This window comes from Monodelphis domestica, chromosome 8 (genome assembly GCF_027887165.1).
Source record: "Monodelphis domestica isolate mMonDom1 chromosome 8, mMonDom1.pri, whole genome shotgun sequence".
In the NCBI taxonomy this organism is placed as follows: domain Eukaryota; kingdom Metazoa; phylum Chordata; class Mammalia; order Didelphimorphia; family Didelphidae; genus Monodelphis; species Monodelphis domestica.
This window is the reverse complement of record NC_077234.1, coordinates 85,992,511-86,013,561: the sequence shown is the minus strand read 5'-3', so window position 1 is coordinate 86,013,561 and position 21,051 is coordinate 85,992,511. Positions and strand designations below refer to the sequence as shown.

Genomic DNA, 21,051 nt, shown 5'->3' with positions numbered 1-21,051 from the left:
AATTGTTATCTTGATCAAATTCTTTCCAATTTATATCTGATTATTTGGATAGTAAGTGCTTGCTTTACATTTCCAATGTAGTTATAGTAACTTGTGCAAAGTAAATGCTTAATTAATGATTTTGTTGAATTGAATATTGTTCAACTGAGTATAGTGTTAGGACTTATTTTATAGCACCAGTTGGAGAAATCATCTCTTCCTTCCATTAACAGGTTCCTTGAATTGCCCAGTAATAGCACAAAGACTGATTCAGTTCCCTTGCTTTACCCTTTCTACATAGAGTCTTCATTTCTGAAGTTCTTTGAAAACCTTTTATTTAAAAATTTAAATGTACTTTAGAATATTTATATGAAAATTTTTTCCCTCATATTTTAGACCAACATATGATGACATACCACTTCTCAGCCGTCTGTCACCTCCCAAGGAGGCTCAGTTGGATGTTGATCGGATTCCAGAAAAGGGGGTTGAGAAAGAAACTATTGGTGACAGAGAAGATTCACCTACAAAGAACTTGAAATCCATTGCAGATTCATGTTCTTTTTCTTATAAATCTCAGAAGGATATGGAGGAGGTTTCTCTTCGACAGTCAGTTATCCAAGCAGCAGTGAATGAACAGCAATTATCTACAGAAGACCCTCAGGAGGAGACTATGTGCATTGATAACAACATGAAAAAGCACATTCCTGAGGAAAATTTTCAAACTACACATAGTAGCCATAAAATCCAATTTACACCAGTGTTCCCCAGTTCTGTTAACTCTTTACCTCAAGATCCTGCTGTTAGTCCAGTTGTGACCGAAAATGCCAGTTCATCATCCCCAGAAACTCATTCGATTTCTGTTATCAAATGTACCCCAAACAGGAAGGATACGTGCAATAAGGATGTACACTTGGACAAATGTCCTAACTCTTTTGAGTCATCACTCCAGTTAGGAACCTCTTCAGTTTTACGTCAGAGCCCTAAAGTTGGACAAGGGAACTCTTTGGATTTGACCTCAGGTAAATCATTTTTGCAACGAGATGGTTTACGATCTCAGGGTAAAACTTGGGAGGCTGACTTCCGACTCAGGAAACCCATGGGTACTGGTGGCTCACTAAAATTTGAGTCAGTCCCCAGAGTAGGAGAAAATGTAGGGGAAAAGTTGAGCAGTGTGGGTATGGGTATTGATGGCTCACAAAACTTTAAGTCAATCATCAGATTTGGGAAAAGCTCAGACACAAAGTTGAGCAGTATTGGTGTTGAAATTGGTGGTTCATTAAGAATTGATTCAACCCCCAAAGTAGGAGACAATTCAAAAACAAAGTTTAGTAGTATTGGTATGGGAACTGGTAGTTCATTAAACCTTGATTCAACTCCTATTTTAGAAGAAAAATCCCCCCCAAAGGTGAGCAATATTGGTATGGGAACTGGTGACTTACTAAATATTGGTTCAACCCCTAAATTAGGAGAAAACTCGCAAACAAAATTGAGAAATATTAGTATGGGTATTAATGGCTCACAGAACTTTGATTTAACCCTCAAGCCAGGAGAAAACTCAGAAACAAAGTTTACTAGTATAGGTATAGACTTCCAGAACTCTAAGTCAATCATCCGATTTGGAAAAAGTTCAGAATCAAAGTTGACTGTTCCTGGTAAGGGAACTACTAGCTCACTAAACTTTGAGGCAACCCCCCAAATAGGAGAAAACCCCCAAATTAAGTTAAGCAGTATTGATTTTAATAGTGGTAGCTCACTAAACCTTCACTCAACACCTAAATTGGGAGAAATCTCAAAAACAAAGTTGAGTAGTATTGGTATGAGTACCAGTAGCTCACAAAACATTGAGTCAACCTCCAAAGTAGGAAAAAATCCAAAGACAAAATTGAGTGGTATGGGTATAGGTATTGGTGACTCACAAAAGTTTAGATCAATCATCAGATTTGGGAAAAGCTCAGAAACAAAATTGAGCAGTATTGATATGGAAAGTGATGGCTCACTAAATTTTGATTTAATCCCTAAATTAGGAGAAAACTCAAAAACAAAGTTAAGCAGTATTGAAAAACATAAGAGGGACTCATTAAACTTTGAACCAGCCTCAAAATTGGGAGAAAATATAGAAACAAAGTTGAGGGGTACAGGCATAGCTACTGGTGACTCACGAAACAAATCAATCATCAGATTTGGACAGAGTTCAGAAAAAAAATCGGCCCATAAGGGTATGGAAACTAGTGGCCCAGGAAACTTTAAGTCAAACTCTCAACTAGGAGAAAGCCCAGAAATAAAGTTAGGCAGTTTTGGTAAGGGAATTGGTAGCTCACTTAACTTTGAGTCATCCTTCAACCTAAGAGAAAATTTAGAAATGAAATTCAGCAGTATGGGTCCTGGTGGCTCAAAAGACGTTAAAGTAACTCCCAAAGTCGGAGAAATCTCAAAAGAAAAGATGAACATTATTGACATGAGAACTGGTAACCCACTAAACTCTGAGGTAGCCCTAAAACTAGGAGGAAATTCAGAAAGAAAATTGAGCAGTATGAGTACTGGTAGCTCACAAAATTTTAAGTCAATAATCAGATTTGGACAAAACTTAGAAACAAAATTGAGTAGTGTGGGTATGGATACTAGTGATTCAGGAAACTTTAAAAGATCAATCATCAGGTATGGAGAAAGCCCAGAAACAAAGTTGAGAAGCATCTATCTAGGAACTGGTAGCTCAAAAAACTTGAAGTCAGCTTCCAAATTAAGGGAATACTCAAAACCAAAATTGAGCAGAACTGGTATACCTGCTGGTGGCTCAAGAAACATTGATTCAATCCCTAAAGTTGAAGAAAGCTCAGAAGCAAAGTTGAGAAGTACAGGTATGGTTGGCTCACACAATTTTCAATCAATCATCCAATATGGAATAAGTTTAGAAAGAGAGTCAAGTAGTATGGGTATGGGTAGTGGTGGTTCACCAAACATTTTGTCAACTCCAAAATTAAGCGAAAACTCAGAAACAGAATTGACCAGTATAATTTTGGATATTGGTACCTCACAGAACGTTGAATCAACTCCAACATTAGAAGAAATCTCAGAAACAAAGTTGAAAAGTACAGATATAGGTGTTGGTGTTTCTCCAGACACTGAGGCAACTACCAAATTAAGGGAAAGCTCAGAAACAAAATTGACCAGTATTATTTTGGATGCTGGTACCTCACAGAACTTTGAGTCAATTCCCACATTAGGAGAAATCTCAGAAACAAAGTTAAATAGTGTAGATATGGGTATTGGTGCTTCTCTAGACATTGAGGCAACTTCCAAATTAAGGGAGAGCTCAGAAACAAAATTGACCAGTATTATTTTGGATGCTGGTACCTCACAGAGCTTTGAATCGACTCCCACATTTGGAGAAATCTCAGAAACAAAGTTGAACAGTGTAGATATGGGTATTGGTGTTTCTCCAGACATTGAGGCATCTCTCAAATTAAGGGAGAGCTCAGAAACAAAATTGGCCAGTATTGATTTGGGTACTGGTAGTTCACAAACCTTTCAGTCAATCATTAGATTTGGAGAAAGCCCCAAAACAACGGTAAGCAATAGTGGTATGGGTACTAGTGGCTCCCTAAACTTTGAGTCAACACTCAAACTAGGAGAAAAATCAAAAATAAAGTTGAGCAGTCTTTCTATGAGTAGTAGTTACTCAGGAAACTTTGAGTCAGGTTCCATGTTAAGAGAAAATTCTGAAGCAAAATTGAGCAGTATTTATAAGGATTCTGATGGCTCGCTAAACTCTGAATCAACCCTCAAACTGGGAGAACATTCAGGAACAAGTTTTAGCAATGTGGGCTTGGAACCTAGTGGCTTATTAAATTTTAAATCTGTCATCAGACTAGGAGAAGGCTCAGAAAGTAAATTGACCTGTATGAATATGGGAACTGATAGTTCATCAAAATTTGAGTCAACTCCTAAATTAGGAACAAAGTCAGAAGGAAAGTTGGGTAGTACTAGTATGAGAATCGTTGGCCCACAAAAATTTGAGTCAGTCATCAGATTAGGAGACAGTTCTGAAGCAAAGTTGAGCAGTATTCCTAAGCATACTGGTGGCTCTCCAACATTTGGATCAGTCATCAGATTAAGACAAAACTCAGAAACAAAGTTGAGCAGTAGTGATATCAGTTCTGGTGGCTCACTAAAGGCAAAGTCAGTCATCAAATTAGGACAAAGCGCAGAAACACAGTTGAGTAAAATACCTGTGGACACTGGTAACTACTTAAATTTCGAGGCAACCCCCAGATTGATAGAAAATTCAGAAAAAAAGATGAGCACTTTGAGTATGGATACTGGCCATACCAGAAAGCCCAAATCAGTCATCAGATTAGGAGAAAACATAGAAACAAAGTCGGACCCTACAAGTATGGGTATTGGTGGCTCAGCAAACTTTGAGTCAACTTCCAAACTAGGAGAAAATTCAAAAACAAAGTTGGTCAGTATGGATATGGATATTATTGGCCCACTAAACTTTGAGCCAGCTTCCAACCAGGAAACAAAATCAGAAACAGGGTTGAAAAGTATTGGTATGGGCAGTGGTAGCTCAATGAAATGTGAATCTACTCTCAAAACAGGAGCAAACTTAGAGACAAAGGTGAATTGTATGCGTATGGGGGCTGGTGAATCACTACATTTGGAGTCAACGCCTAAACCAGGGGCAAGTTCAGAAACAAAATTAACCACTATGGTTATGGGGACTGGTAGCTCACTTAACTTGGAGGCTTCACGGAAATTAGGGGAAAACTTAGAAACCATGTTGAACCCTATGGGTATGGGTACTGGTAGCTCATTAAACTTTCAGTTAACTCCAAAAGTAATTCCAGAAACAAAATTTGTCAGTATGGGAATGGGGACTGGTAGTTCATTAAATTTTCGGTCAGTTCCCAAATTTGGAAAAATGAGAGGCATGGATATGAGTACTGATAGCTCACTAAAATTTGAGTCGACACCGAAACTTGGAGCAAAGTCAGAGACAAAATTGTGCCGTATCAGTATGAGGACTGGTCGCTCAGTAAAATTTCAATCAATTCCCCAAAAAGGGAAAAACTCAAAAACAGAGTTGATCAGTATGGATATGGGGACAAGTGGTTCAATAAACTTAGAGTCAACATCCAGACTAGGAGAAAATCTAGAAACAATGTTGAGCCGTATGTGTATGGGAACTGGTGGCTCTCTCCACATTGAGTCAACTCCCAAATTAGGAACAAACTCAGAAGCAAAGTTTGCTGGTTTTGGCATGGGAACTGGTGGCTCAATAAAGTTTGAGTCAACCCCCAAAATAAAAGCAAAATCAAAGACAAAATTGAATCATATGGGGATTGGTCACTCACTAAAGTTTGAGTCAACCCCCAAACTTGAAGAAAACTCAGAGATAAAGTTGATTAGTATGGATATGGGGACTTTTCATTCAGTAAACTTTGAATCAACTCCAAAATTAGGAGGAAACTCAGAAACAAAATTGATCAGTGTGGGTGTGCAAACTTTTGGTTCTTTGAACTTTGAGTCAGCTCCCAAGGTAGGAGGAAACTTAGAAACAACATTTAGCCGTATGAATATGGGAGCACATGGCTTGGTAAACTTTGGGTCAACTTCCAAATTTGGAGCAAACTCAGAAACAAGATTATTCAGTATGGGTATGGGGACTGCTTTTTCAGGAAACTCTAAATCAACTCCAAAATTAGGGGAAAACTCAAAACCAGAGTTGAACTATATGGGCATGTGGACTGGTAGCTCACTTAACTACTTAACTACATCTACCCCCAAACTCGGAGCAAACTCAGAAACAAAGTTTACCAGCTTTGGTATGGGAAATCCCAAATTAGGAACAAATTCCCAAACAAAGTTTACTAGTTTTGGTTTTAGGGCTGGTAGCTCACTGAATCTTGAGTTGGCTCCCAAAGTAAAAGACAACTCAGGAAAAAAGTTTCCCAGTGTTGGTATAGGGACCAGTAGTTCATTAAAATTTGAGTTGACCCCCAAATTAAAAGCAAAGCCAAGGTTAAAAATGAGCCGTTCAGGTATAGGAATTTGTTGTTCACCTAAGTTTATTTTCACTCCCAAACTTGGAGAAAACTCAAAAACAACAATGACCAGCTTTAGCATGGTGACTGGTAGTTCAGTAAACTTTGGGTCAACCAAACTGGGAGAAAACTTTGAAACAAAGTTGACCAGTTTTGGTATGGGGACTGGTGGCTCATTCAACTTTGAGTCAACTCCCCAAACAGGGGAAAACTTAGAAACAAAGTTGATCAGTGTGAATTTGAGGCCTGGTGACCCAGTAAACTTTGGGTCAACTCCCAGACTAAGAGAAAATTCAGGAACAAAGTTAATCAATGTGGGTATAGGAACTAGTGGCTCCCCAAACTTTAAGTCAGCTCCTGAAGTAGGGGAAAGCTCAGAAACAAAGTTAATTAGTATGGATTCAAGGAGTGGCTCAGTAATCTTTGAGTCAAGTCCAGAATTAGGAACAAACCCAGAGGCAAAGCTGGTCAATACAGGTTTGGGCACAAATGACTCAGTAAACAAGTCATCTTCTCCCAAACTAGGAGAAAACTCAGAAACAAAGTTGACCAGCATTGGCATAATGACTGATAGTTTAGTAAATTTTGAGTCAACTAAGCTGGGAGAAAACTTGGAAACAAAGTTGACCAGCTTTGGTATGGGAACTAGTGGCTCACTCAACTTTGAGTCAACTCCCAAAGTAGGAAAAAATTTAGAAACCAGTGTGAGTTGTATTGTTATGGGAACCCATTGCTCCTCAAACTTTGAGTCAACTCCTATACTTAAAACAAACTCAAAACCAGTGTTAACTAATGTGGGTTTGGGGACCAATAATAGTTCATTAGATTTTGTATCCACTCCCCAAAAAGAAGAAAACTTAGAAAGAAAGTTTGTCATTACTGGTGTAGGGACTAGTGACCCACTAAATATTGAATCAACTCCCAACCAAGAAGAAAATTCAGAAACAAGATTTATTGATATGGATATAGGAACTAGTGACTCAGTTGAGACAACTCCTAAAGTAGGAGAAAATTCAGAATCAAACTTGATAAGTTTGGGGACTAGTAGCTCAGTAAATTTTGAGTCAAGTCCTAAACTGGGAGAAAACTCACAAAAAAGATTTGTTATTATGGCTGTGGGGACTAGTAGCTCACTAAATGTTGATTCAACTCCCAGATTAGAGGAAAATTCAGAAACAAGGTTAATCAATTTAAATATAGAAACTAGTGACTCACCAAATTTTGAGACAGCTCCCAAAGTAGGAGAAAGATCAGAAACAAAATTGATTAGTATGAGTTTGGGGGCTGATAGCTCAGTAAACTTTGAGTCACCTCCCAAAGTAGGAAACCACTTAGAAAGCACGTTGAGCTGTAATGTTACAGGAACTAGGAGATCACCAAATCTTGAGCCAACTCACATACCTAAAACAGATTCAGAAACATTGTTTACTGATATTGGATTAGAAACTGGTAACTCACTTAATTTTGAGTCAACCCATAGACTGGTAGAAAACTCACAAAGAAGATTGGTCATTATGTGTGTGGGAACTAGTAGCCCACTAAATGCTGATTCTACTCCCAGATTAGGAGAAAATTCAGAAACATGTTTAATCAATATGGGTTTAGGAAATGGTAGCTCACCAAACTCCCCCAAAGTAGGGGGAAGCTCAGAAACAATCAGTATGGATTTGGGGAATAGTGATTCAGTTAACTTTGAGTCAAATCCCATATTAAGAGAAAACTCAGAAACATTTTTAACCAATATTGGAATGAGAACTGATAGTTCCTTAAATTTTGAGTCAATTTTCAAAAAAGGAGTAAATTCAGAAACAGCATTACACAGTATGGATTTGGAGACTGGTGGTTCACTAAATTTTGAGTCTACTCCCAAACTGAAAGAAAACTCAAATAGAAGGTTAGTAATTATGAGTGTGGGGACTAGTGATCCACTAAACTTTGATTCAACTCCTAAACTAAGAGAAAATCCAGAAACAAAATCTATTGATATAGATATGGGAACTGATGACTCACAAAACTTTGAGTCCTCTCCCAAATTAAGAGAAAACTTGGAAACAAAGTTGATCAGTATGGATTTGCTGTCTGATAGCTCAGTAAATTTGGAGTCAATTCCTAAAGTAGGAAAAAACTTCGAAACTATGTTGAGCTGTATTGTTATGGGGAATACTAGTAGTTCACCAAACATTGAACTAAGTCCCATACATAGAGTAAACTCAGAAGCATTATTGGCTGATGGAACAGGGACTTGTAATTCACTAGATTTTGAATTAATTCCCAGAGAAGAAGTAAAGTCAGAATCAAGGTTAATCAGTATGGGTATGGTAACCGATGGCTCTCTAAACTTTAAGTCCACTCCCAAACTAGAAGAAAACTCAGAAAGAAGGTTGGTCATTATGGGTAAAGATATAGATGACCTACCAAACTTTCAGTTAGCACCCAAACTAGGAAAAAATTCAGAAACAAGGTTAATCAACGTAGAAATGAAAACTGATGGCTCACTGAATGTTGAGCCAGCTTCCAGAGTAGGAGGAAACTCAGAAATAAAGTCAATTGGCATAGGTTTCCAAACTGGGCGCTCAGTAATTTTTGAGTCAAATCTCAAATCAGAAGAAGTCTCAGGAACGAAGTTGGTCAATGTGAGTTTAAGGAATGGTAGCCCAGTTGGAAAAGACTTACAAACTATGTTGAATTCATCAAAACCTCAGCCAACTCCTATACCTGTAGCAGATTCAGAAACTTTGTTGACTGATATTGGAGTGGGTACTGATAGCTCACAAAATTTTGAGTTAGTTCTCAAACAAGAAGAAAATTCAAAAATGGGGTTAATCAGTGTGGGAATGGAAACTGATGGCTCACCAAATTTTGAGTCACCTCAAAAAGGACAGGTAACAGAGTTGATCAAAATGGATCTGGGGACTGGTAGCTCAGTAATCTTTGAATCAAATCCTAAATTAAAAGAAGACTTAGAAACAAAGTTAGTCACTCATGGCTCAATAAACTTTGAATCAGTACCCAAAGTAGAAAAAGGCTTAGAAACTATGTTGAACTCAACAAAACTTGAGCCAAGGCCCATACTGCCAACAGACTCAGAAACACTATTGACTGATATTGGAGTGGGTGCTAATAGGTCACTAAATTTTGAGTCAGTTCTCAAACAGAAAGAAAATTCAGAAGTAGGTTTAATCATTATGGGTCCAGAAACCAATGGCTCACCAAACTTTCAGGCACCTCCAAAAGTGGGGGAAATAGAGTTGATTAATAAGAATCTAGAGACTGCTAGATCAGTAAACTTTGAGTCTATGTCCAAAGTAGGAAAAAATCTAAAAACTATGTTGAGCTCACAACTTGAGCCAAGTTCCATACCTATACTCAGTAATTCAGCAGACTCACTAACATTGTTGACTGATATTGGAGCAGGTACTGATAGCACACTAAATTTTGAGTCAGTTCTTAAACAAGGAGAAAATGTAGAAACAGGGTTAATCAGTGTGGGTATGGAAACTGATAGCTCACCAAACTTTGAGTCACCTCCAAAAGTGGGGGAAGCAGAGTTGATCAGTATGAGTTTGGGGACTGTTAGTTCAGTAATCTTTGAGTCAAATCCCAGATTAGAAGACTCGGGAACAAAGTTGGTTAATGTGAGTTTAAGAATAGATAGCTCTGTAAACATTGAGTCAATACCTAAAGTAATGAAAGATTTGGAAACTATTTTGAATTTATCAAAACCTGCACCAAATCCCACACCTGTAGCAGACTCAGTAACATTGTTGACTGGTATTAGAGCAACTACTGATAGCTCACTAAATTTTGAGTTAGTTAACAAACAAGAAGGAAATTCAGAAATGGGATTAATCAATATGGTTGTGGAAACTGATGGCTCACCAAACTTTGAGTCGCCTGCAAAAGTAGAGGAAGCAGAATTGATCACCATGAGAACCAGTAGTACAGTAAACTCTGAGTCAATGTCCCAAATAGGAAAAAGCCTAGAAACTACATCAAACCCATCAAAACTTGAGCCAAGTCTCATACCAATAACAGACTCAGAAACATTGTTAATTGATTTTGGAGTGGATACTGATAGCTCACTAAATTTTGAGTTAGTTCTCAAACAACAAGAAAATTCAGAAATGGGATTAATCAATGTTGGTATGGGAACTAATGGCTCACCAAATTTTGAGTCACTTCCAAAAGGAGAGAAAACAGAGTTGATTAGTATGAGTTTGGGGACTCGTAGCTCAGTAATCTTTGAGTCAAAACCCAAATTAGAAGACAAAGAAACAGAGTTGGTCAATGTGAATTTGAGGACAGATAGCTCAGTGAGCTTTGAGTCAATTCCCAAAGTAGTAAAAAGCCTAAAAGCTATGTTAAACTCACCAAAACTTGAACCAAGTTCCATACTTGTAGCAAACTCAGAAACACTATTGACTGATATTGGAGTGGGTAGTGATAGCTCACTAAATTTTGAGTCAGTTCGCAAACAAGAAAATTCAGAAACAGGATTGATCAATGTGTGTATGGAAACTAATGGCTCACCAAATTTTGAGTCACCTCCAAAAGTGAGGGAAACAGAGTCGATCAATATGAATTTGGGGACTCGTAGCACAGTAATCTTTGAGTTAAATCCCAAATTAGAAGACAACTCAGGAACAAAGTTGGTCAATGTAGGTTTGAGGACTGGTAACTCAGTAAGCTTTGAGTCAATGCCCAGGGTAGGAAAAGACTTAGAAACTATGTTGAACTCACCAAAATTTGAGCCAAATCCCATACTGATAGCAGCTTCAGAAACATTGTTGACTGATATTGGAGTGGGTACTGATAGCTCACTAAACTTTGAGTCAGGTCCCAAACAAGAAAATTCAGAATCAAGGTTAATCAATATTATGGGGATTTATGACTCACTAAACTTTGAGCCTACTCCCAATCTAGAAGAAAACTCAGAAAAAAGATTGATCAGCGTATCAATGGGAATTAATGACTTGGTAAACTTTCAGTCAGCTTCCAATGTAGGAGAAAATTCAGAAACAGAGTTTATCAATAAGAATATAGGAACTGGTGGTTTGCTCAACTTTGAGTCACCTCCCAAATTTGGAGAAAACTTAGAGAATATGGCAAACTGTATTGTGATGGGGACTAGTGATTCAGTAAAACTTGAGTCACCTCCTAAACTTGGAGCCAACTCAGAAACAAATTTGACTAATATAGGTATAGAGATTGGTGGCTCACTAAACTTTGAGCCAACTCCTAAACTAGGAGAAAACTCAGAAACAAAGTTGACCAATATGGATATAGAGACTGAGGGCTCACTGAACTTTAATTCATCTGGCATTTTAGACGAAAATTCAGAAGCAGTGTTGGCCATTATGGATATGGGCAATGATAATTTACTAAACTTTGAGTCAACTCCAAAAGTAGGAGAAAATTCAGAAACAATATTGGTTAGTATTGGTGATATAGGGACTGATGACTTACTAAACTTTGAATCAATTGCCAAATTAGGAGAAAACTCAGAAACATTGTTGTCCGTTATGGATATAGGGAATGATGGCTCATTTAACTTTGAGTCAACTGCCAGACTAGGAGAAAATCTAGAAGCAAATTTGACCAGTATGGATATGGGGACTGATGACTCACTAAACTTGGAGTCAACCACCAAATTAGGAAAAAATTCAGAAATAGCACTGATCTGTATGGATTTGGGTACTGATGACCTATTAACTGAATCTACTTGCAAACTAGGAGAAAACTCAGAAACAATGGTGAGCAGTATGGGTATGGGTTCTTATGACTCATTAAATTTTGAGTCAATTCCCAAACTAAGAGAAAACTCAAAAACATTGGTGAGCAGTGTGGGTATGGGTACTATTGGCTCACTAAATTTTGATTCAACTCCCAAAGTAGGAGAAAACTTAGAAACAAAATTGAGCATTATGTGTATGGGTACTGGTGGCTCACTAAACTTTGAGTCCACCCCCACATTAGGAGAAAACTCAGAAACAAAGTTGAGCAGTATTGGTACAGTTCCTGTTAACGAAGTCGTTGAAGACGTCATTCTGCCCAATATACAGTCCAGCCAAGAGGAGGAGAGTTCCTTTTTTAATATATCTGCCATTTTGGATCATGACAGAACAACAGATTCTGAAATGAGTTTTGATTGTGATGCCCCAATTGAATCAATAACTGACCAGCATACATTAGCTATGAAAGAAATAGACCTTCTGACAGAGGTGCATGTGGACCTGGAAGATGCAAACTATCAATCTCGTTTGAGCTCTGTTCTTAAAGTTGGTTCCTTAGAGGATACCCAACAAGTAAACCTGAATACAGTGGAATGCTATGATGAGCCGGTGCTTCCTGCTCTTCCTCATGTGCCTCCTTCCTTTGTGGGAAAAACATGGACTCAAATAATGTATGAAGATGATTTAAAAATTGAAGCTCTGGTGCGTGAATTCCGGACAGGCCGGAATTTCCGTTGTTATTTTAATGATGAACCTGAGACTAAGAAAACAAGCAAAAATAATCAGAAAGGTCAGACATCAGCTAAAGCACTGCCAGAATTTGATGATACTGCAAGTGTTTGTAGTTTTGGCAACTTTTCTGAGGCCTCAGATACGCTATGCAAAGCTCCACCAGCCAAGAGGCCTAAGAAGCGAATGTGGCGTATGGCTTCTCGATGCCAAGTTGTTAAAGTCAGCCATGGGACTCAAACCAATGTGGTAGACTATTCAATATTTGGGAGACACGCATTTAGTGAGCAAGAGCTATTGGACAATGAGACAGGTATTTGGTTGGAGAATGATAAAACACCAAACACGAGTACCAGACTTTGTACACTTAAACTCCCTGAATCCTATACCAAAATTTTGAGTCCCGTGCAACCTGAAACAGTAGTTTATGTTCTTTCTTGCCCAGAGACTAATCAGAGTAAAGGAAATCTTGAAGATCTTAAAATGAGAAGAAACCATAATTCCATAGATAATAAAGATTCTATAAAATATAAATACAAACGGTGTTCTTTTAAGTATTATGATCCAATGACTAATAAAGTCCTGAAAACAATTCCTACTGACTTAGGGGAAAAGGACAAAAAACCTGCCCATGTGAGACAGCTGTTTAAAAGTCTCAACCTAAATGTCAAATTGAACAAAGGTACTGCTTCTCACACAGAATGTTTACCAGCTAGCCAGCCTTCTGACTTGTCAGACCTTGATACCTCTACATCAGACCCTGCTAATGGAGATGATTTAACATCAAGTCAAAAATTGGATGGACCTTCCCTTTCCTCAGCTAAAGGAGATGATTTAACATCAAATCAAAAACTGGATGGACCTTACCTTTCCTCAGAGGATTGTGAAGTTTTGATTGACAGTTCTATAGATAAATTTTATCAGCAGTCAGCAGTCTCACCCTTAGCCACCATGCAAGTTCAAATAGAAAATTATTCCAGATCAGCCTCATATAAACAGAGGGTTACCAGGACACCTGTAAAATCAATCAGAAGTAAACTACAAATGAAGAATCCAAAGAAAATCTGGAAAAGGAAGGAGGCAAATAGTAAGGACCCAGGTTTTTCCAAAAAGGCTTCTGGACTGATGGTTCTCCATCATGGAATTGCTAGAGTAAGAATTAAGAACACTTCAGGCAAAGAAATACCCTGGGTTAGGAGCAGAAAGAGTGAGATAATAAGAAAGTATATATCACCTTTGCTCTCCAAATATTCTGCTATTTTGGGTTGTGGACATCTAGCTAGAAAAACTATTGTGGGAAAATACCTGAGGACGCAAAAACTTGATTTTAAAATGTTAAAGAAGAGGAAAAGACCCAAGAAAATGTTTTTGAACTCTACAGTCACATCAGGTGCTACTGAAATACCAGAGAGACCTTCAGCAGAGTCTATTCTGGAACAGTCAGAGTGGACTTCTTCCAAAGTTACAAGGTGGGAGGTGAGTGATAATCAAAGACTACTTAGCACAGAAAAACAGCCTTCTAGAACTGCTACACTACCTGCTTTATCTTGTCCTACTACCTTATTTAACACAGAAACTCTTTCCTTGCCAACAACCAGTGGCAAGTTGAATGAGAAAATGAACTAAAGATTTTTGTGCTGTCCAGCTGAGGATTCAAAAACCTTGGCTAAATATATATTTTAAATTAATAAGCTAATAACTCAGTTCACATGGCTGGGATATGGGCACAGTACACATTGCACTGTTTTGCTATAAATGTTTTTTCAGAAGTTTTGTATTTGTTTGAATTTAGCAATTAGGGCCTTATTTTTAGACTTAAATGCACTTGTTGTCCACCCTTTTCTGCAGAAAAACTGTGATCTTGTATAATATAATTTAGTATAAAATATTAAAATTGGCCCCCAATTTGATGCTCTCCCTCTCAGTCTTTGTGATTGTACCTCTCGTATCCTCAGATTATAATAAATTGTCAAAATGACACCTAGGAAATATAGTGAAACAAATCTTGTCATATTTTTTATGACAAATTAGTGGTTATATACACATAAGTTATATGTGTTTAGGACTGCTTTAGGAGCAGTGTCAGTACAGAATGAGATTAGTAAATGAAAATGAAGTACAGTTCAATCATAAGACTGGAAGGGACCATGAAATGTCAAATAGAGAATTTCCCTCCTTTGTTGGTAGAATCTCAACTAAAAGATTAAGCAAATGAAAATTAACCTTGTTTTTAAGTCTCTAGGAAAAGAATTTCCCAAATATCCCAATTAACTAAAAATTTTTCATCAGTTTTTCATCTATCAACTATGCCCTCTCTCATGCCCTAATTTCATTCATTTGGTCCCACCGCCCAAAAAAAAAAAAAGCTCAAATCCTTGTGAGTTTCCAGATAGTAACAATTTAGGTTTGTGGGTGGAAGGAAAATCCCATTCTTTCCAGTTTCTTTGTCCTTCTACTTCTTTCTTTCTTTCTTTCTTTCTTTCTTTCTTTCTTTCTTTTTTACCTGCACAATGAAAAAAATTACATTTGACTTTTAAACCCACAGAGCATATAGTTAAAATATGAAGATTCAGGTTATCTTAATGTTTTGTTGTCCAAAAATAGAGATAGGGAGAGAGACTGAATTTATTGATATTGGGAACTCCATGATGAAGAAACCCTTTCTCACAGTGCAAGTTGCCACCTTTTTTGTAAAAGTCTTAGAGAGCTGCCTAGAATGCACAAAGGGTAATTTACGATTTGCCCAAGCTCACATGGCCACTATGTGTCAGACTTGATCCCATGTTTTCCTTGTGCTGAGACTTTATCTCTTATAACACATTGCTGCTCATATTTCAACAATATGTGTCAAAAAAGCCTACTTAGTTGGTTTTGTTTTTAGCTCTAATCAAATTTCATTGGTCAGGTGACATAAGCAGGTCTTTCTTAAATGATTTGTTAATTCAGATAAAAAAAACCCAACAACTCACTATTTCAAAAGACCTAATAATTGACTATTGACATTCAAATGCTGAAGTCTATTTTATGAACACTCACATTCTTTCATTAAATATCTTTAAAATTGTTAACTAATTCCAGGGCTCTAGAGACAAGCAAAAAGAAGTATAATGCCTATAGTTTGTGGTAACAACATGGACTTAAATGTTGTTTAATATCTTTATTCAGTAAATAACTTGGCCTGATAAATGTTTCATCCTGGTATATGAAAACTCTCAAGAAGTCCCCTTTTAAAAATAACACTAATATTCGGGAATAAGAATAATTAATTTTATAGGATAACTTGCCAGCATACTTTTTAATGTATGCAGCTATGTTTCAAAAGACACGATCTTAATAACAATGGGATTATATTGTATTTTGAAAATTCTTACATTGAATCAGAAATAAGATGTAAAGAAAAGGTAATATCTTTTAAAAAATTTATATGTAAATGTGCAAAACATGTTTTAATTTCTTTGTCTAAAATGCCATGGACCACTAGACCATAATGACCTATAAAACTTAGGTCTCAGAAGACAAACATATCCTTTTGCAGATGGGAAGTAAAGAAATTATTGGTATGTAAAAATATTCCTGGTGTGGGATGGGGTGGGGGGGGTCTCAAATGCACATGCATTATTCAATTAAGTACTCTTAATAGTAATTCTGCATGCTTTTGTTATAAGAAAAAAAAGAAATAATATATGTGAAAGCACTTTGGAAAAAATGCGCTACATAAGTGCAAGGTATTATTATACCTGTTAAGAAGGAGAATTCTTAATAATTTAGAAATGACCAAACATTTTTACATTTGCATATTAATAACTTTTTTAAAAGAGAGATACATTTTAAGTCTCAGTTTGAAAAAGAGTATTATGGTTCTCTAAAATTATTAAAAATAAGAGCTTATGATACAGTATTGATTATTTCTTTTGACAGGTTAGAATTCTGCTAATTTAGTAATAATAATAGCTTCCATTTATATAGCGCTTGATTACAAAGCACTTTACATACATTATAAGAGTGTTTTAAAATACAATTCTAATTTAACTCAAAATTAATACCTTGTGAAAATTTATTGCTAGCAGAATTTTGTATGATACAAAAAATGCCTTTTCTGCCAAAATATTTTCTTGCCCATTTTGCAGATTACACATTGGGTCATCATGGTAGAGAATATGTAATTATTTTGTATGTTTTATTGAGAATACACATGAAAAGTTTAATAGTAAACATTTGAGTGCCACTGTCATGAATAGTTAATTAACTTTGTCCCTGTCCTATAATAGAGCTTTTTGTTAACTCCAGTAAGATACACAAAGTATGTGGACCTTGTGATGTAAAAGATTGTTTTCCTTTTGTGCATTTAAGTCCTTAATGTAAATAGGGCTCTTAATCAGGGTAACACTTTTTTTTTTTATAAAGATCAACTATATTTAAGTAAACATTGAAATAATTATATATTTTCTTTTAAAACCAGTATAAAGACTAACAGTGTACTATTTTTTTAAAGAAAGACATTTGAAGGGTAAGTCTTGGTAAATTTTTGTTTTCAAAGATGTCCAGATAACAAAATGTATTGTTGTGTGTTGAACATTGCCTATATTTTTTGTACATATTAGAAACCTTTTCTGGGAATGCTCAAGAAATCTGAGAATTATAATAACCAAAGTACATTTTAAAGTTGGTTTGACAATAAAGGAGCCAGTAACTTAAAAAAAAAAAAAAGAACACCTTAGGAAGTATGGTGAGTTGTGAACATTGCTGATGTTGTAAAAAATGCAGATACACTAAGAGAAATAATTTTTAAAAGAGATGTTCTTGCCCTAGTCAAATTGTCCCTAGTAAAATTAGTACTTTGTAATGTTTCACTTCATTTACCCATAATAAAATTTCTCAGTGTAACAGTGATTGGTTTCACAATTCAAAATATCCTGCATCAGGGGTATCTTCAGTCCTATTGCCAACTGGGTTGTAAAAATGTCATTTGGCATTGATTTAAATAGAAGAAAGTAACTATATCAGTACAGTGCCTTTGGCCTCGACAGTAGTTGTTTTAGAGGTAGAGAGCCCTGGAGGTCTGAGGGTTCCTAAAGCAAATAATTTCCATTCCCATTCTTACTTACATAGGAGAAATTATGAGGGGGAAAATGGATTAAAATTCACTCAAGGAAAGACTTAAAAATTGGAAAATATCCAATATAAATGTTTTGGAAATATGGTACCAAAATGTAACTTGGAAAAGTAGAGGTAATAGTCACTTATTTAATACTCCATTTAGATATTAGAATAATAGCATATTTATCAAGCTGTGCCTTGAAGTATTCATGTATCTTATGTGTATATAGTACATATATAAGTTTCTGTATGTGTGTTTGTAAATATATATGTGTATGTGTATATATGACATATATATATATATATATAAAATAGACCTCATCCAGAAGTTTTTTATGGTATTTTCTTGCATTACACACACACACACACACACACACACACACACACACACGAAAATCTGTGATCTGATTTTTTTTAGTATAAATATTTTCTTTTGTTTATGTTCAGTGCAGTTTGCCCACAGACTTTTCATTCTGTTTCCATCATATCTGAGATAGACTCTTTTTTGTTATTCATTTTCAGCTATAAAAGAGGAAGAATTGTAAAGTAATAGAATTTTAGGACTAGAAGAGTTCTTACAGATTATTTGCTCAACTTGCTCATTTTTAAAATGAGGATCCTGAGGTGTTGAGTGGTGACCAACTTGTTCCAAGCCCCCAGCTTCTCTGTGGCCGAGCCAGTTCTAGAACTCGGTGTCCTGAGGCTCCTTTTGGATAAGGAAGCAGCCATAGGAGAATGATGGAAGTGAAATCTGGGAGCTCAGGTACTTGTTGAGTTTTCTGAACATTTCAAAGCACTCTCATGTCTGAGAAAAGATCATTTTAATTATGATCTTATTTATACAATGTTGTGGCATGGAAAGAGAAAGACAAATAAATTTGGATTAAAAGAACATGTATTTGAATCTTGGCTCTACCAATTACCATCTGTGTGACCTTGCGAAAAATCACTTCAGCTCTGGGCTTCAGTTTCTTTATCTCTAAAATGAGGAAGTTGGAGTAGATCATGTCTGAGCTTTCAGCCTATATCTTCTTGATTTTTTGTTTCTTTTCATTAATCATAGTTTGAGAGCTAGAAGGGACTTTAAAAAGACCATCTTATATAACTCTTTCATTTTACAGATGGAAAAATTGGGCCTAAAATAGTTTAGAGACTTATTCAGTCATACAGCTAATAACTACAAGAGATAGAATTTGAACCCAGTTCTTCTTGGCTAGAGCCAGATAGAACCTCAGTGGCAAGTAGTCCAACCCCCCTCATTTTATAGATGATGAAACTGAGGTATTTCATGTTGAAAAGTAACCAATTTTTGTTTCTCTAAGCACTAAGGATTATATATTCATAAATTTAACATTGTACTTTAAAACACCATTTGGTTCTCTTCTCCCCCTCCTGCCCTCAGCCCTTCCCAAATCTCCTGCTTCCCTTGGTTGTTCCTTAGATTACTTTTTCTTCTCCTTCCTCCTTCATAATTTTCTTATTCTCTGTTGTACAACAAAAATCCTCAGCCCTTCCCTGAATCCATTTTTTGCTGTCTATGGCTTTGTCAAAAATGGACAAGTAAATTACCAAGTTAAAGTCATTAAACATATCACTGATCTGAGTGTGTATAGATTTTTTCCTTTTAATAAAAGGAAAGATTTGTGGAAATCTCCAGTCTTTCACATATTTCAAATATAGAACATTTAACTCTTTTTTATGTCTCATGTAAAATACTCAACAAAAATTCATACACAAGTTTGAATTCATGAGACAATTTATTAAAATTTCTATAGGAAAATTTTTGTGGTGTTTTTTTAACTTTGCTTTTTTGATAAATGTATTTGGTATGTGGCTTATAAATTATGAAACTTACTTTTGTGTATGTCTTATGGAACCAACCTCACTCATTATTTCATAGACACATATGCCCAAGACCACTGCCTTAAATTGATAAATGTCTTGTTTTTCCTTTTCTTTAAGTTACTGTTTTTACTCCTTTAAAATTTTTTTTGTCTTAAAATCCTTTGATGATCTATTTTCAGTTATTTATACCTCTAAGCTAACATTTATTAAAATTTTTTGGCCTGTTTAATTTGTAAGATTGTTTTTATATTCTCTTCTTAGAATTTTTACTATCTCCCCCACACTTCTTAAAGATCTCTTTTGTTCCCTCTATATATCAGAACTGATATATCAGTTTTTCTTTCCACACTTCTAACTCATTTTTTCAATGAACTCCACTTGGCATTTCACCTATTTGGGGTCTTTGTGAATACTATGTTTTTAGTCCTTTCACTTCAAATAAATTTTTTTTAATCAGACCTTTGGAGGGTTATTGACTATTTTTCCTATTTCCAAATTCATCTTAATATTTAATATTGGCTTATGTTTTTCAAATTTGTTAGTATTGAGGACAGTCACCAAATAGCTACTGGACTATACACATATCTGTGCTTCATATATGATAGGCAATTCATTAATAAATATTTATTGGTTTGAATTCTGGAAATTTTGTTTTGTCTTTGGAGGTTCCCAAAAACTGTAACAAAATTTCTTCCTAGAAAATTTACTCAAAGAGCACCTCATCAAATTAAAGTATTATCTAGACTTATGAAATATTTAATTTGCTCTTTAGAAAAGTGTTGCAACACCAACAGCCACACTTAGAGAAATAAAAAATAGGAAGACAGTTTTGGTAGTCATGGGACTTTTTGTAGTAGGTTACCTAAGGATTTATTAGTGAGCATACTCAGAAATTATGGTTTTTAATCCTGCAGTATTTTAAAGCTATGAATCAGTTTATTCCTCTAACCAAACATATTGAAAAAATCATAAATTTTAATTTAATAATAAAAGATTCTGTTTTGGATGTTTGTGTTTCCTTCATTATTAAAGTATCTATTTCATATTATTAGTCATGTAAAAATGAGGCAGAGTTTCCAGGCTCTTTAAAAGAAAATTAGTTTTGTTCCATTGCTTTAGGTAGAGACTATAGATTCTTTAACATTTTATACTTTGCAGAAATTACTTGACTTTACTTCATAATCATATAATAAATATGAAGTAGCTATGTAACACTTTAGAATACTAATTGAGTAATGGCCAAGGAATGATGTGAATTTACTAAAAATGGTCCTACAAATAACCATGAAAAATCATCCAATATATACATATATATATATTTAAACCTTTATATTCCATCTTGGAGTCAATACTGTGTATTGGCTCCAAGGCAGAAGAGCGGTAAGGGCTAGGCAATGGGGGTCAAGTGACTTGCCCAGGGTCACACAGCTAGGAAGTGGCTGAGGCCAGATTTGAACCTAGGACCTCCCATCTCTGGGCCTGAGTCTCAATCTACTGAGCCACCCAGCTGCCCCTTACACACACACACACACAGTTTTTTTTTTTTTAAGTAGACTTTCCCTCATGGAAAAAACCATAGTGAACTCAATATTCTTTACCTTTGATACAACACACACAGTAGCTAT

General features: G+C 35.8%; 1 protein-coding gene across 38 annotated transcripts in view; it reads left to right on the top strand.

Moving 5' to 3' along the window:
- The window catches only part of ZDBF2 (zinc finger DBF-type containing 2), a 151,692-nt gene extending 131,260 nt beyond the window's left edge, over positions 1–20,432 (top strand). For 34 of the 38 annotated variants that reach the window (XM_056806888.1, XM_056806884.1, XM_056806883.1 and 31 more), the window contains one exon: positions 376–17,374. In XM_056806888.1, the coding sequence (XP_056662866.1) occupies positions 376–14,110 (13,735 nt within the window). In that variant the 3' untranslated portion in view covers positions 14,111–17,374. Of the gene's footprint in view, positions 1–375; positions 17,375–18,103 lie in introns of those variants that run through there. The other 4 variants (XM_056806906.1, XM_056806903.1, XM_056806905.1 and 1 more) reach the window with 4 other exon arrangements.
- Positions 20,433–21,051: the final 619 nt, after the last annotated feature.